At 50.3% G+C, this 14174-nt stretch overlaps 1 protein-coding gene across 1 annotated transcript; it reads right to left on the bottom strand.

Moving 5' to 3' along the window:
* Window positions 1-7365: 7365 nt before the first annotated feature.
* Window positions 7366-13050, bottom strand: DNASE1L3 (deoxyribonuclease 1 like 3). Its single transcript, XM_059480236.1, has 8 exons — window positions 12841-13050; window positions 11297-11385; window positions 10568-10660; window positions 10217-10329; window positions 9493-9605; window positions 9017-9174; window positions 8086-8182; window positions 7366-7882 (listed from the first exon to the last, which is right to left on the bottom strand). The coding sequence occupies exons 1-8, from the start codon at window positions 12976-12978 to the stop codon at window positions 7754-7756; spliced, it is 930 nt and encodes a 309-aa protein (XP_059336219.1). The 5' UTR covers window positions 12979-13050; the 3' UTR covers window positions 7366-7753.
* Window positions 13051-14174: the final 1124 nt, after the last annotated feature.

The following is a 14174-nucleotide window of genomic DNA, read 5'->3' as shown; positions in this document are numbered from 1 at the left end:
TTGGACAACAACATTCAGCTACCTCCAGCAGCTCTGCCAGCTGAGGAGTGGCTGTGTTGGGCACAGATCCGTCCTTTGGGGGACTTTATGATCTGCTTTTGGCACCTTGACAAAGGTTTCTAAGTGCAGTGGCTACGTTGGCAGGCTGGAGTGCTGTGTACATGTTACTGGTGTCCCAGTGCCTCCTGCTGGGCACACTTGCAATGCTACAAGATGCACTTCCTTCACTATAGGAGGTTCTTGCCTTTAGGTGTGCAAGTGCTTTTCTATCAATTTGGTTGTCCTTAAATTCTTTTTTTTCTTCCTTCTTCATTGTTTATATTCCTCCTTTGTTTTTAGTCTCTCTCTTGGTGGTTTGCTGTAGGACTTGGCCACTTAGTACCTGTGAGTCCCACTTGGAACGTCATCCTTCCTTGACTGGCCTCAGCTGTCCTGTGAGCACTGCACTGGATGTGGCAGTGCCCTGGTGGCCAGCTGGAGCCCTGCCTGCTGCTGCAGTGACCCAGGGCAGGGCACTGCCACATGGCACCCATGTGGCACCCGTGGCACATCTGGGAGGCTCACTGGCTGTTTTGGTGGAAGGTAGGTCCCTGCAGCACAGCAGCTGCCATGGGATGGTGACTCCGGAGCATTCCAGCCCCTGCCTGCTGCTGGTGGGATGTGTTTGTACACCTCAGTGACCAGTAGAAAGGGCTTTGGAGGTGATGGCCTGGAGCTCCTGACAACCCCTACACTCAGCTTGTCCTCCTCATCCTGCAGCTCAAGTCTGCCCTGCAGCCATCCCTGACCCAGGCTGTGCTTGTTCCTGCCATACCCTGGCATCTCATGGTTGCCCACTGGCCTCTCCTTTCCTTTGGGGAGCTGTTGGAGTTCCCTCTTCAGACCCCTCTGGCTGTCCATGGCCTTGGCTCTGTTTCTGATGGCCATCTCTGCAGCCAGCATGGCCATACCTCATGTACTGGGGTGTTGCATGCAAAACTGACAATTGCATTTTGCCTTGTGCAGCTGTGAGTTTATTATTTATTTATTATTATCTCTAATAAATTAAATACATGCATTTAAATTATTTTAATAACTTTAACCTTTAAATATTTAATATTAAATTATTTTTTTAAATTCCATTTATTTAATAATTCAAATTATTTAATATTTACATAATTAATCTTTTAATCTTTATATAATTAATTCTTGAATCATTATATATATATGTATGTATATATATATGTGTAAAGATGTTCCAGTATACTTAATTTATTTTTGTCCAAGTTGCTGCAGTGGTCAGTCTCCAGGTCTGAGCCTGTGCAGGGCACTTTGTGTGTCCAAGCTGGATCTCCCTTCACCCCCAAAAAGCCCTGACCTGCTCTGATACCAGCTGGGTGTATGCACAATGTGAGTGCTAGGGCTGTTGCTTAGCAGGGCTCTGGGTTTGGTAAGATTATGCAAACCCTTTAATTACTTTTCCTTCTAATTGTCTGTTGAAAGTGAGATTGTGACATTTCTAATCCAGAAACTTTTTTTTTTCTCTACTTACTTACAGCTTCTGCATTTATTTGTTTTAAATTTATTTGATTATTTTTTCTAACTAATTTTTCACTCCACATTGAAATGTACTTGCAGTGCAGACAATGCACTTTTTTCACCTGAAAAAGAAGGGAACAAACTAAGTATAAATCACATGGAAAAGCCTATCCAAAGTGGTTACAGACATTGCTTGACAGAAACTGGGAAGGAGTTGCATGAAACTTAATTCAGGGAATGGCACAATGCTTTTTGCACAGTGTTTTTTATTTGTTTGAGCAAAGACTTTCCAAACCATTTGTTATTATGACAGCTGGCTGTGCCATGCTCTCCCATGAGCCAAATGAAACTGGTTGCCCCATTGTCCTCTGCCAGGTCAGGGACAGCCCTGGCACACAAGGAATGGGGCCTTGCAAAGCTGCTGGCAGCATCCCCAGGTGTTTATCTGTGCTTTGTGCCAGCTTCTTTTTCTTACCTTTTTTCCTTATTTATTGCATGTCCACATCCAGAGCAGCAGAAAGGAGTGTTTGGAATTTGCTGCTGTCAGCAGAACATGCACTGGAGCACCCAGCCTTGCTGGGACTGACCAAACCCACTGAGTACCTGAACATTTCAGCATCAAACTCCTCTAAACAAATGTTTGTTTTAAAAGTAATTTTTGCTTGTGTTACAGTAACAGAGATATTCTTATCCCAGGTGCCACATCTTCACAGCTCCATCCGAGCTGGAAAAACAGCAGACAGAGTTGCAGCATTTTTTTCCTTCACAGCCTTCAGTAATGGTTAATATTCTCAGGTCCCTTTCACTGAAGGTTATCAAAACAGCCCTGCTGCCAGGCCCCCCTCTTGTGTGGGGCTGTTTCTCCAGGGCCTCCTGAGAAAAGGTTTTTAAATGGCTTTTCAGAATTTCTCAGACTTTCGGAGTTAATTTTCATAGTTGTGAATTTATATTGCATGCTTAGAAGAAATATTATCACTAAATCAGGTTGGATTTATAGCTCCTGTCGCTGTTAATTTGACTGAGATTTAAAGCACATTTTTTAAATTACATGAATGAAAGGCTAGTATATATGATTTTTAAAAAAAATTAGTAAGAAAATATGATCTAGCAGGACCTAGAGGTATGTTTGACAGCTCTTTCCTGTGCTGAGCTCCCTTTCTGCAAGACCTTGGTACTGCAAATATTTACATCCCTGCTGAGTTGGAAGGCTGGGTCCTTTGGGCCCCATGGAGGAGCTGGCCTTGCCAGGGTGGATATTTCCTTCTGACAGTGATGTCCAGCTCGGGTGTTTTGTTTGGGGGGTGGGATTTTGCATCTGGCTTCCCCAAGAATGGCTGGGGTCAGGTTCTCCTTCCAACAGAGAGGCACAGAAAGCCTTCATATCTCAATGCCAGCATTTGCAGAGCTTTTCAGGGAAGGTTTTTTGTTACTTTGCCAATATGGAAATTAATTCTTATAAATCTGTCTTCTCTCTACCAGAAAATTGCCCCTGCAAACAGTGACAGCTGAGACTATATTTAAAATTACACACAAAGTATTTAACCTTGTTTTTCACACAGGCTGGAAAACAGCCTGCAGAGAAAGGGCACTTGTGTTTTTCTACCAGGTGAGAGTGCAGAGGTTGTGTCCCTGACCTGTCAGGATGATGGAGAGGAATGTGAGCTAAATCCAGCTCAGGGAGGTCAAGATTGGATATTAGGAAAAGTTTTTTCACGCAGAGGGTGGATGAGCACAGGAAAAGGCTCCCCAGGCAAGTGGTCACGGCCCCAAGCCTGTCAGAGTTCACAAACCTTTGGACAGCGTTCTCAGGCACGTGATGTGAATTTTGGGGTTTTTGTGGGCAGGGTCAGGAGTTGCATTCAATGATTTTTGTGGGTCAAGAGTATCAACTTTCAACTCAGGATACTCTGTCATTCTGTGGTTGCAGAAAGAGCCTCTGATCCAAATTGATTGCAGTTTCCCCTGGCACTGGAAAAGGGGTTGGTGGCACTGGGGCCAGAACAGCCTCACATCTTTCCCAAAACCAGGCACAAACCACCAAAGAGCAGGAGCACAGTCACTAGAAGACATCCCTGGGGTTGGACAGGCAGGAAAGGCCGTGGCCACTGTGGCCCAAGCCGGCTGTCCTTGTGCTCCTGGTGCGGGCATGGCAGGGACACCCAGGGGCCCCAGGGGTGGATGTGCCCTGGTCCTGGGAGCTGCTGCCACCTCGTGGGGCTCAGCACAGCATCCTTCCTGGTTAAATAACTGTGGGCAACGAATCACCAGACCTCAAGCCAACAAAATGTTCCCTTTTTAATGCAGAATTCCTATAGAAACACGGTGAGCCCATGGACTCCTTGGGCTCAGTCGCGGGCTGCCTGCAGCGATTGGAGATGTCTGTGCAGAGCACGGGGTGATGCAGATCCATGGGGAGGTGAAATTCCCTTTCCTTTCTGCGGCTGGGTTTGCTGGCCGGGCTGAGGGTCTGGCTGTGAATTCCGGGATCCCCGCGGGCTGGGCCGTGCAGCGATGCCAGCAGAGGGGCCCCGATAGAGCCGCGTGTGCCCGGCTCCGCCGGGGGCCCTGCGGGACGGGAACCGCGTTACTCGGCACGGAGATGGGGGAGCTTGCAGGGGCTTTTGCCATCCATAGGTGGAGGGGGGAAAGTGGTTTTTGAAACTGTTTTTTCTTTTACTAGAGGCAGGAGAAAGGTGAGTGCTGCCCTCACCTCCCTGTCCCCATCTCCCAGGCTTGCTTGGCAGAGAGAAGCCCCGGCAGGACCACTGAGCCTGGGCTGCAGGGGGCTGAGAGAGGCTCCCCCAGAGAGCCACAGGAGCACTCGAGCCCCAGGAAGCTCCTGCTCCACTCGTGCTCCTGTTCCATGGCAATGCTCAGTCAGGGAGTGGCCAGCTCCAGCCTGGGGCACGAGTGCTCCTCACAATTCCTGCAGAGGCTGAGGGAGCCTGGAACACCGAGCTGGGACCAGCTGCTGCCATCACATTGGGAGCCTCCGTCATTTTCCTGCCTTTGATTTTGCTGTCAGTGCCACCAGCACAACACAGCCCTTCTGGGGACTGCAGCTCAGTTGTTTGCTGCACATCTGTACGGCCAAACATCTGCACATGTGGTCATCTGGTCTGGGGCACAGTTTTATGAGGAATAGCTGGGGCAGGTGAGGTTGTTTAGCCTAGAGCCAAGGAGGCTCAGGAGGGACCTTATCACTCTACAACACCTGACAGGAGAGTGTAGCCAGGTGGGGGATGGATAAGGAAACAGCCTCAGGATGCACCAGGGGAGGTTTAGGTCGGATATTAGGTACAGGCCCTGAAAGAAGAGACCAGATGGGTCCCTGTGGGGCTCTGTACCAGCTCTCCTGTGTCCTCATTGCTGCCAGTGGCTCAGAAGAGGCAAGAGGAGCTAGGCAGAGCTCTGGGCCAAAGGGACTCTCACCCTGGGGGCAGGCAGAGAGTGTCAGGGCTGTGGGGAGCAGCGCCAAGGCAGGAGGAGAACAGGAGCCCTCTGCAGGCGAAGGTGCGGGTAGACAAACCTGTCCAGCAGAGATGATTGAGGCTGTAGAGGCACTCCTGCTTTGGGTTGCTGCTGTGGGCTCCTGCGGGTTTCCCTGCCAAGAGGTTTACACCCCCAGGGCAGTAAAAACCTCCCTCGTGTGGGTTTCGGTGGGGTGAGGAGCAGAGACATCCTGTAGACTGGGGAGGGGTCTCTGCAGGGCAGTGGGAAGTGGGGATGCCTCCAGTACCATGCACTGGAGAAGGGCTTCCCAAGGACCCCAGCCTGAGGGATTGGGGGTTTTAGCCCTTTTAGTTCAGCTGAGCCCCCTCTGCTCTGTGCTCTCTGTGAACAGGGCTGCTGGGGAGGAAACACTTTTCCACTTCTGAAGAGCCTCTTTGTTTCTCTCCCAGCCACAATCTGAGGTCTGGCTTGCATGAGACAAAGTCTCTCCAGGAATTTTGGATTCCCAGTGAAAAACTTCTGTTTGATCATAAATAAAGCTCAAGAAGCCTTATTCATCAAAAAGAGAAACTTTGTTCTGGCTGCAGAATATATTGAGGCTCCCACAGGCTGGAACAACTTAAACCCCTTTGCAGTTGGGGCAGCTGGGCAATGATCCCCAGGGGAGGAAATCTAGAGACAACATGAATTGTTAAATATTTTAGGATGTAATTATAATGTTGTCTAATGAATATCTCGAGAGACAGACTGTGCTGACAGTGGGAGTTTGGGACACCTCCCAGCCTCTATCAAATGTACAATGTGAGTGCAGATGCCCTCTGCTGTGAATCCCACAAAACTGTGTCCCAGCTCTCCATGGAGGAGCATCATTTATGCATTAGGATGTCTCTCTGCTGGTCAGAAGCTCAGCATCTCTGCAAGATGAACCTTTCTTCTCCCCAAGGTTTGAGTGCTGAGCAGGACTCCATTTGGTGGGGTATCCCCTGAGTCAGTGCTGCTTGGCTCCATCTCCTCCCAATTTCTCGTGCATCCCCATCCAACTCACTGCTGGGGTGAGACAGAAAGTGCCTTGACTCTGTGCAAGTGCTGCACGGCAGCAACAAAACCATCTCTGTGTTATCAGCACAGTTTTCAGCACAAACCCAAGACACAGCTCCATGAAACCGCAGTGAAGAGAATTCCCTCAATCCCAGCCATGCCCAGCACACTGCTCTGGACCAGCAGCCACTGCCTGCACTGCCCAGGCTCTCTCTGCCACATCTCCTACCCTCAAGTGGTGGATAAAGGGCTATGCCAAATATTGCAAGTAAGGACAAGTGTTTCCTGTAAAACTTAGTTGTAATTATGTATTTTTCATGACTGAATGTGTCTATTATTGCTGTTCTGGAGGGTGATTTCTTTCTCTGTGCACTACTCCTTTCTGAAAGCCAGGAGACAGAAAGTGCTTACATAGAAGCAAGATGTGAGGCCAGAGACTCAGACTCATTTCAGCCTTCACATGAACCATCACTGATGTCAGCCAGACAGTGGCATCTCTATAAAAATCCCAATGTAAATATTTGCCCTAAATCAGGCTTTTTCCTTTGTGTTGACTGCAGTGTGAGGGAGCATATGAAATGCTGTATCATTTCAAGTTTAATTGCTACTAAAAGTTTGAGGATTTGTTGTCTGCCTTGCACACAACCTCCTGGGATAATTTTCTCTTAATTTAGTTTCTTTCCTCAAATTCTTCTCCCTGAGCAGTCGGTTTCACAAAGGCCAAACTGTTTTCCTCCCACAAAGCCTCTCATTCACCTGCCCTCCCTGCCCCTTCAGCAGGCAACCTGGGGTGCACAGATGAAAGGAAATGAATATTTATCTCTACTAACAGTTGGATTATTCCCACTCCCCAGATGCCATCTGTGTGACAGGGTTTGGTTTGCACTAAGCACTGCCTGTGGGCTGAGCTGGGAACATAGATTGCTTCACCATTACATTAAATAATCATCATTGAAGTCTGGTTCATCAGAGGACTTTGGGCTGCCATGGAGATTTTTTGTTTGAGGAGGGATGCAGTTCACTTACATGTCAGGATGCTGAAATCAGATTTTGATGTGAATTTTATGACACTCTGTTGGCAGCAGTGTCACCTGGCATCCCTGGGCATCTCACCTGCCCTGCAGGTGGGCAGGGGTGAGAACCATCAGCTTGGGGCAGTGCAGAAAAGGGGCTCTCACTGCCTGTCCCTCTGTCTCTTCTGTCTTTCCCAAATCCCTGGATGCTGTGACCAGTTTAAACACCTCACTGAGAAATACTCTAAATTCAGCAATATTCTACATTGCAAACCACCAGGTACAACCTCATGTCCACTGGCTGCAGCTCTGAAGCATAAACACACACACACAGACACACACATGATGCAAAAAGGTCCTTTTTAATCCTTCTGCCCCTGCAGAGGAATGGCAGCGCTCCAGAGCCCATGGGGACATGTGGAGCTCCCTGCCCTTCAGGTGAGGCAGGTAAAGCACACAGAAATATTTCAGCCCTGCAGTAGCTCCTTACATTTGTGACCAGTACAGTAAGTACAGTGTGCTGCACCTAGCTGATTTATTTCTATATACAATGAAGAAAAAACAGCATGAAGGCTTAATTTGCCTTCTCATTCAAAATATTTGAACTTTACAAAATATTTGGCTTTTTTTACCTGCTAAATATTGCACTTGCTGTGAGCATTTCTATACAGACTTCTACAGGATCTGTTGGCATCTGTGTATCTCTGTGCAGGCAGGAGGACTCAGCGTGCTCAGGATCTCGATGAGCGGCTCTTCTTTGGTCTCCTCTTCCTTGAGAACTTGGATCTCAGCCAGTTGAGGAAGCCTCCTTTTGCCTTTAAGTCAAATTCTACTGGGAAATGGTCACTCACCCCCAGTGCCTGCAAGACAACAGCACAGGGGGTCGGGAGCTCTGTGCCAGCCCTGGCTGGGTGTGGGGAGGTGGCACCATGGGCATTGCACCAGTTGGGAGGGGTGGGCACAGAGCCCTGGTGTCTCAGGCAGGTCTGTGTTCAGCACTGCCCGGGCACTGCTGGCTCTGTGCTCCCATGTCAGCCCTGTGTTAGGGCTGTGCTCTGCCTACCTGCTCCTCAGTCATCTGAAACTCCTCCTGGAAATCAAAGATGTTGGCAGAGTGTGGCACCACAGCCTGGATGAGCTTCTGTCCAGTGACCACAATCCTGAAAGGGACAAGGAATGGGTGCTGTGATGGGGTGCCTGACCCCAGGCAGCCACACTGCACTGAGCTGGTGGCCAGAGAGGGGCTCTGAGGGAGTCACAGCTGTGTGTGGTTTGTCCTTGCCCATGGACTGCCCACCCAGAGATGGCAGCTCCTGTAGGTGCCACAGAGGCAGCGGGGCACATAAATATCTTGGTGTGCACATGAATATCTTGGTGCGCACTGGCCTTGGAAGCCAGCATTAAATGACTTCTGTCTAAACCCACCCAACAATGCTGCAAATTTCACAGCCCTGCTCTGGATGCAGAAAAAACAGGACAATGATTGAGGTATCAGTGAAGGCTTGCTCAGACCCAGGAATTCATCCTTCAAGAGGACTCTGGGCTCTAATAGCAGATGTGTTCTTGTCCCTGCTGAGGGAACTGCAGCGGCAGCAGGACTGCCACACGTCCAGGGCAAGGTGAGGCGTCCCCTCTGTGTGTCTGTCAATCCAAATTACAAACACAGGAGTAAAAGCCATGGTGCAAAGCTGGCATGGAGAAGGCAGCAGCACCTCCTGCCAGGGGTCTGCAGGGCTCCCTGCAGATGGGAAGTGCTGCTTCTGTCCCCCCCTGAGCCACAGCAGTGGCTGTTCTGTGTAAATCCTGCCTAGTCTGGTCTGCACAGGGCTTTGTGCTCCTGACTGGAAGCATTTGGATCACATTTCCCCTGGACTCTGCTTTATCTCTGGTGGCCTCATGAACATTTGTTTCCTCTGCTGGTCGCTGACACCTCTTGATACAATATTCTCTCATAGAGTCATAGCCAGTGGGTGGTTTGGCAGTGAGCCCTTTACCTGTCGTACGGGCATCTGGTGCTGTTCCTCACGGTTGTGTCATTTTTGTCACCAATTAGCCACAGGAACTCGGAGTAGGTCCTCAGACGGATGTTCTTCCACTGCTTCTGGGGAACATAGCTGCACCCAGCATTGAAGTCCCCCATGAAGATGAAGTTCTGGAAGGCAGGAGGGTTTCCAAATGTAATCATGAGGACAGCTTTTCAAAAGAAGACCCATGAGGATTTTTATGGTCCATGGATGCAGTGGGGTTTCTCCTTTCTGCTGGGCACATCAGGGCATGCTGATAATAGTTTTATTAGGTGATCAAGTTTACTGTATAAAATGTGGAGAACTAAATGAAAATACACCAAAGAGATATTTAAAACCTGGGGTGCATTGTCAATGGGTTTGAGGTTTTCAGCTCTGCATAGTGAATAACATGGCCAGTGACTCAGTAGCAAAGGCCAATTAGTGACACAGATGTGGCAACAAACCTCTGTTTTCCAGCGCTGTTTGACATCCAAATACACATCATAGAGCTCATCAATCTCCCTCACTGCTGTGTCTGGTGTGGTGTGCAGAGGGATAATGGCAAACTCACTGACAGCTTCAAAACAAGGCAGAGGAACAAGAAAAATGTAATGGTTAGACAGAGAATGAGTCACAAAGAAACAGAGACTGACTTGTCAGCAAGGGGATTTTTCTGAGGGAGAAACAGCTTGTTTATTGATTTTGCTGAGGGAGAAACTCCCTGTTTATTGCCCTTTCTGCCTGTAGGCCAGGGTGATCTCTGTGGCTGCAGAGTGACCCCCTCCAGGCACTGAGCTGGGCCTGAGGAGCTGTGCCAGTGCAGGCAAATCCTGACCCAGCACACACACAGGAGCTGCTCCCAGGCTGTGCCAGCTGCAGGGAATGCACCCACCAACCCACTGCCCTTGGATTGCACCCACCAACCCACTGCCCGTGGAATGCACCCACCAAGCAACTGCCCGTGGAATGCACCCACCAACCCACTGCCCATGGCAGCAGCAGAGGTTTTCCCAGCAGGGCATGAGCAGGGCTGTGGGGTTTCCCAGAGACAGCAGCCCTGAAGGGAAAATGCTGCTCTTGGGAGGAAGAGTGGGGTCTGGATGCAGCTCTGGAGCCTCTGGCGTGGTCCAGCCAGGGCTGCTGTGCTGGCTCACAGTGCAACAGTGACTTCTTTCTGAAACACCTCACCAGTTTTGGGAGACTGCCACCAGATGATGAAGGGCTCTCTGGAGAAGACATCCTCATCCCCAGGCTGGGTGTCAGGGTACTGGTAGGTTTGTCTCACTGATACCTGGTCTTGCCTGCAGCAGAATGAACAGGATGGGGGCTGTCACACCCGTGGCTCTCTGAGGTGTGTCTAACACTGACTCCATGGTCTGGGGTGGATGCAGACACACAGGTGGCTGTGCTGGGATGATCCCCACACCCAGCACAGCCCAGCCCACCTGCACAGCCTGCACCTCTCTGCCTCCCTCACAGCAAAGCCACCACCATGTCCAGCCCATCTCCAGGGCTTGTTGGCCAAGGGGGCTCACCCACCTGTAGATGAAGGCATACTGCTCCTTGTAGCTGTTCCTTCCCAGCCTCTTGCTGGCCACACACCTGTACTCCTCCTTTGGCTCCTTCCGCTGACTGGAAGGAAAGGGATGTTCCTGAGTTTATTTCTGCACTCACAAGGGGCTGAGAGAGATAATTTTGCCTCTGTCCCAGGGTTTGGGCATTGCCTGCCTGGCCTCAGAGGCAGGTGGATGCAGACACTAAACCCTTCTCAGGAGCTGGAGCCCTGCTCTGTCGCTTGCTCTTCACTGCACCCTCTCCCTGCTCATTGCAGCCTCTGTCTCTCTTTCAGCTGGCTGTCGTGTCCATCCAGCTGAGCGCTGCTATTTCCTCTGGATGCCTGGATTGTCCAGGCAAGCAATCCCTAATCTGAAGCAGTTCCGAGTCCTGCAGGAAGGTGGCTGTCCTGCTGCAGCCTGATGCCAGCCCCGTGAGGGCATTACCCCCTCATCTCCTTTCTCCTTTGGGAACTTCTCTGTAGCAAATGGAACTTAACTTGGTTATACTGATTTAAAAACGTGTTCTACCGTGGTCTGGAACTGCCTTTGCTCCTGTCCCTCCATGAGACTGCCAGAGTCTGGTTTCTCCCTGACACTGGGACAGAGCCCACATCCTTGGATTTTGCCCCAGCAAAGTGGCACCGAGCAGAACACAGGATCTTTTGCCAAGCAGCTTTCCCAACATTTGTCCATTTGCCCACGGCCACCCTACCTGGTGAGCTTCTCCACCAGGAGGAGACAAACCCGGTTCTTGCTGTCCTTGATTTCCATCAGCAGCATGATGTCACAGCGGGAAACGACCTGCCGGGGGAAGGAGCAGGAGGAGGTTTGCACACGCCTGGTTTGGGAGCATCAGGAGGGGTCAGGAAGAAGAAGTGGTTACAGCGGTTCCATGGGGAAGTCCTTCGAGAAAGAAGCGGCAGACTGGGGTGGTGGGAGGGGAGCAGGGCTGGAACGGAGCCTTTCTGCTTTCAGAGCTGCCGCAGAGCCCAGCAGGAACTGGGAGAGGGAACCCGGCAGCACGAGAGTTTCAGATTTAGTGGGAAACTTCGGCACCTGACCCTGAGGAGGAAGTGTGGAGGGGAAGGGGCAGCAAACGCCTCTCCCTGCGCCTGATCCCAGCATCAGCACCAGGGCTGGGCGCTGCCTCTGCCCGCCCCGCTCCTTCCCCACGGTGAGCACCCACCTGTCCCCGGTGATCCCTCTGGAACAGCCCCTGGAGCCCAGAGGAACTCCCGGCCTGAAATGGGCTCCCAGCACCAGGGGCTGCCCTGGAGCTCAGCTCCCGCAGCTGCTGCTGGGATTCCCCGTGGGAAAGTCCAGCTCACCCAACGCCCAGCATCCTCAGGGGCTTCCCTCTGCCCCTGGTTTCATTGTACTTCAGACCTTGTGGGGGATTTTTGTCAGGGAAAAAAGCCCCTCTCTGTGCCCCCTGAAACTTACCCACAACTATCTAAGTGACCCTAAAATTTAGTATATATATTTATATATATAAACATATATTTAGTATATATTGCCCACAGTGATGACAGCACAGGAAGAACGGTCTGGGAATGCAAAACCAAGCAAACCACTCTTCTCTGCCAGTTTGCAATGAAAGGAATACAACCCAACAATGTGGCGCCATTCCTCCTTGGTGCCATTCTGCACACAAAACCCCTCACTAATGCCAGGCCCCTTGTCCTCCCTCACTGGGGCATCTTGGAGGGCATTTGCAAAGCTCCAAGTCTTAAAGGTGGTTCTTTTTAAAACCAGGGTTTATCTTCAGCTTTTGTAGAGGCAGCTGGATGGTGAGGGTTTGCTTACAGAAACTGGTTTTTCAAATTTCTACCAGACTCTGATTTGACAGATACTATTTGCTGTCCTAATAGGTTTAATTAGACAAGAATATTTGAGAATAATTAACACATAAAGAAAGTAAATAATGTATCACAAAACAAAGCTTTGTGGATTCAAAGTGAAAATTATTTTTACTGTGCATTGAGGTTTTCCTCCTTTTGTAACTCAATTTCCAAAGGAAACAGCAAATATTTTTTCTGTTATATTCCCGTGAAGGCTAAAATAACAACATACATTCTGTTCAACAACACACATTCTGTTCAGCTGATTTTTACTTTAAGAATATGATATTCTTTAAATAATCAGCTCTTTTTTTGCTTGATATTTAACTGTGAAAGACAAGCAAAGTGCAAGATTGTGCATCTAAGAAAAACTAGAAAAGCTCAGTGTCTGTCTCATCCAGGCAAACAAACGTACCTTTACCACAGCATCGATGACTTCAGGCTTGGCTATTTTAGCTTCTCCAAAAGACATCACATTGAAGGAGCAGATTTTGAGGCTCAGAGATGGGTTGAAATGGAGGAGTGAAAGCAAGAAGAAGAGCAGCATCTTCATGGACCTGGGCAAAGTGAGCTGCTGCGAGCGTGCCTGTGGATGTGTGTGTGTTTATGCCTCCGTCCCTTGTGGCTGCCTGGGGTCAAACCCAGCTGTGTCAGTCAGGAACAGGAATCACCATTTCCTCCTTGCCCTCGCTCCCATCTCCAAACCACAAAGCAGCATGGAGACTTTGAACTCCTCTCTGAAGGGAAAACAGGCTCTGCTGAGCCAGCCTCTGAATCCTGGCAGAGCAGCAGCTCCAGCAGAAGCCACTGTCCCTCCTCACAGGGAGACACCAGCTGTGGGGTGCTGGCCATGACTGGGACTACTCTGGGCTGTGCGGGGCTGGGACCAGGCTCCCTGGGCCATTCCAGGCCAGCGGTCAGGACCAGGAGATGGATGGGCTGGATGGTGAAAGCGTCTGGGATGCAGCAGGGGGGAAGACAGGGATTTCTGGAGGGCACCAGAAGCCCATTGGAAGGGACTGCCAGGCAGCCATGGTAAGATACCTGATGCCCCAGCACTGCCCCTCAAACTGCTGGCCAAGAGTCCCAGCACAGGAGCCTTGGTTTGTGCTTGTGCTGTGTGGTGGAAGGGGACACAGGAGTTTGGCTAAAACAACATCTGACTGAGGATGCTGCAGGAGGGATAGCTTGGTCCCCTGAGGTGGCTTTTGCAGGGAAATCACCCCCCTGCCCTCTTAATCCTCCACACATGCCAGCCCTCAGCCAGAGACACATTTGTTGGCCCTCAATCAAGTTGTAAAGGCAGGAGGTGTAACAAGAGTTCAGGCCAAATGACATCTTGAAGTGTCTTGAATTTTTTCCCCTGTGCTGACAGGGTGCTTTCATATCCTCTTTCCTTTCTCTAGGAACTCCCAACCTGCTGCACCCTGCTGCCCAAGCAGCTCTAGATCTAGAGGCACCAGGACATGCTAAACCAACTGAGCAGGCTGAGGAGCAGGCAGCACAAAGCACAGCACTGGAAGGGCTCCCAGGGACATGGCACAGCTGGAAGCAGTGGGATCCAGGCTTGCAGGGAGGCCAGTTCTCCAGGGAATGTGCTGCAGGTATTGGAATGGGCACCACCAATCCCTTCTGGCATTACTGGAATTTGGAGCGCTGGCTGCCAGCAAGGGAAGTGTCACCACTTCACGGCAGTGTGTGCCAACCAAGCTGGGCAGTGGGCAGGCCATCCTCCAAAATAACAGGGAT

The sequence above is a fragment of the Ammospiza nelsoni genome, chromosome 11 (genome assembly GCF_027579445.1).
Source record: "Ammospiza nelsoni isolate bAmmNel1 chromosome 11, bAmmNel1.pri, whole genome shotgun sequence".
In the NCBI taxonomy this organism is placed as follows: Eukaryota; Metazoa; Chordata; class Aves; order Passeriformes; family Passerellidae; genus Ammospiza; species Ammospiza nelsoni.
Note: the sequence above shows the minus strand (reverse complement) of the source record. Positions and strands in the feature narration are given on the sequence as shown.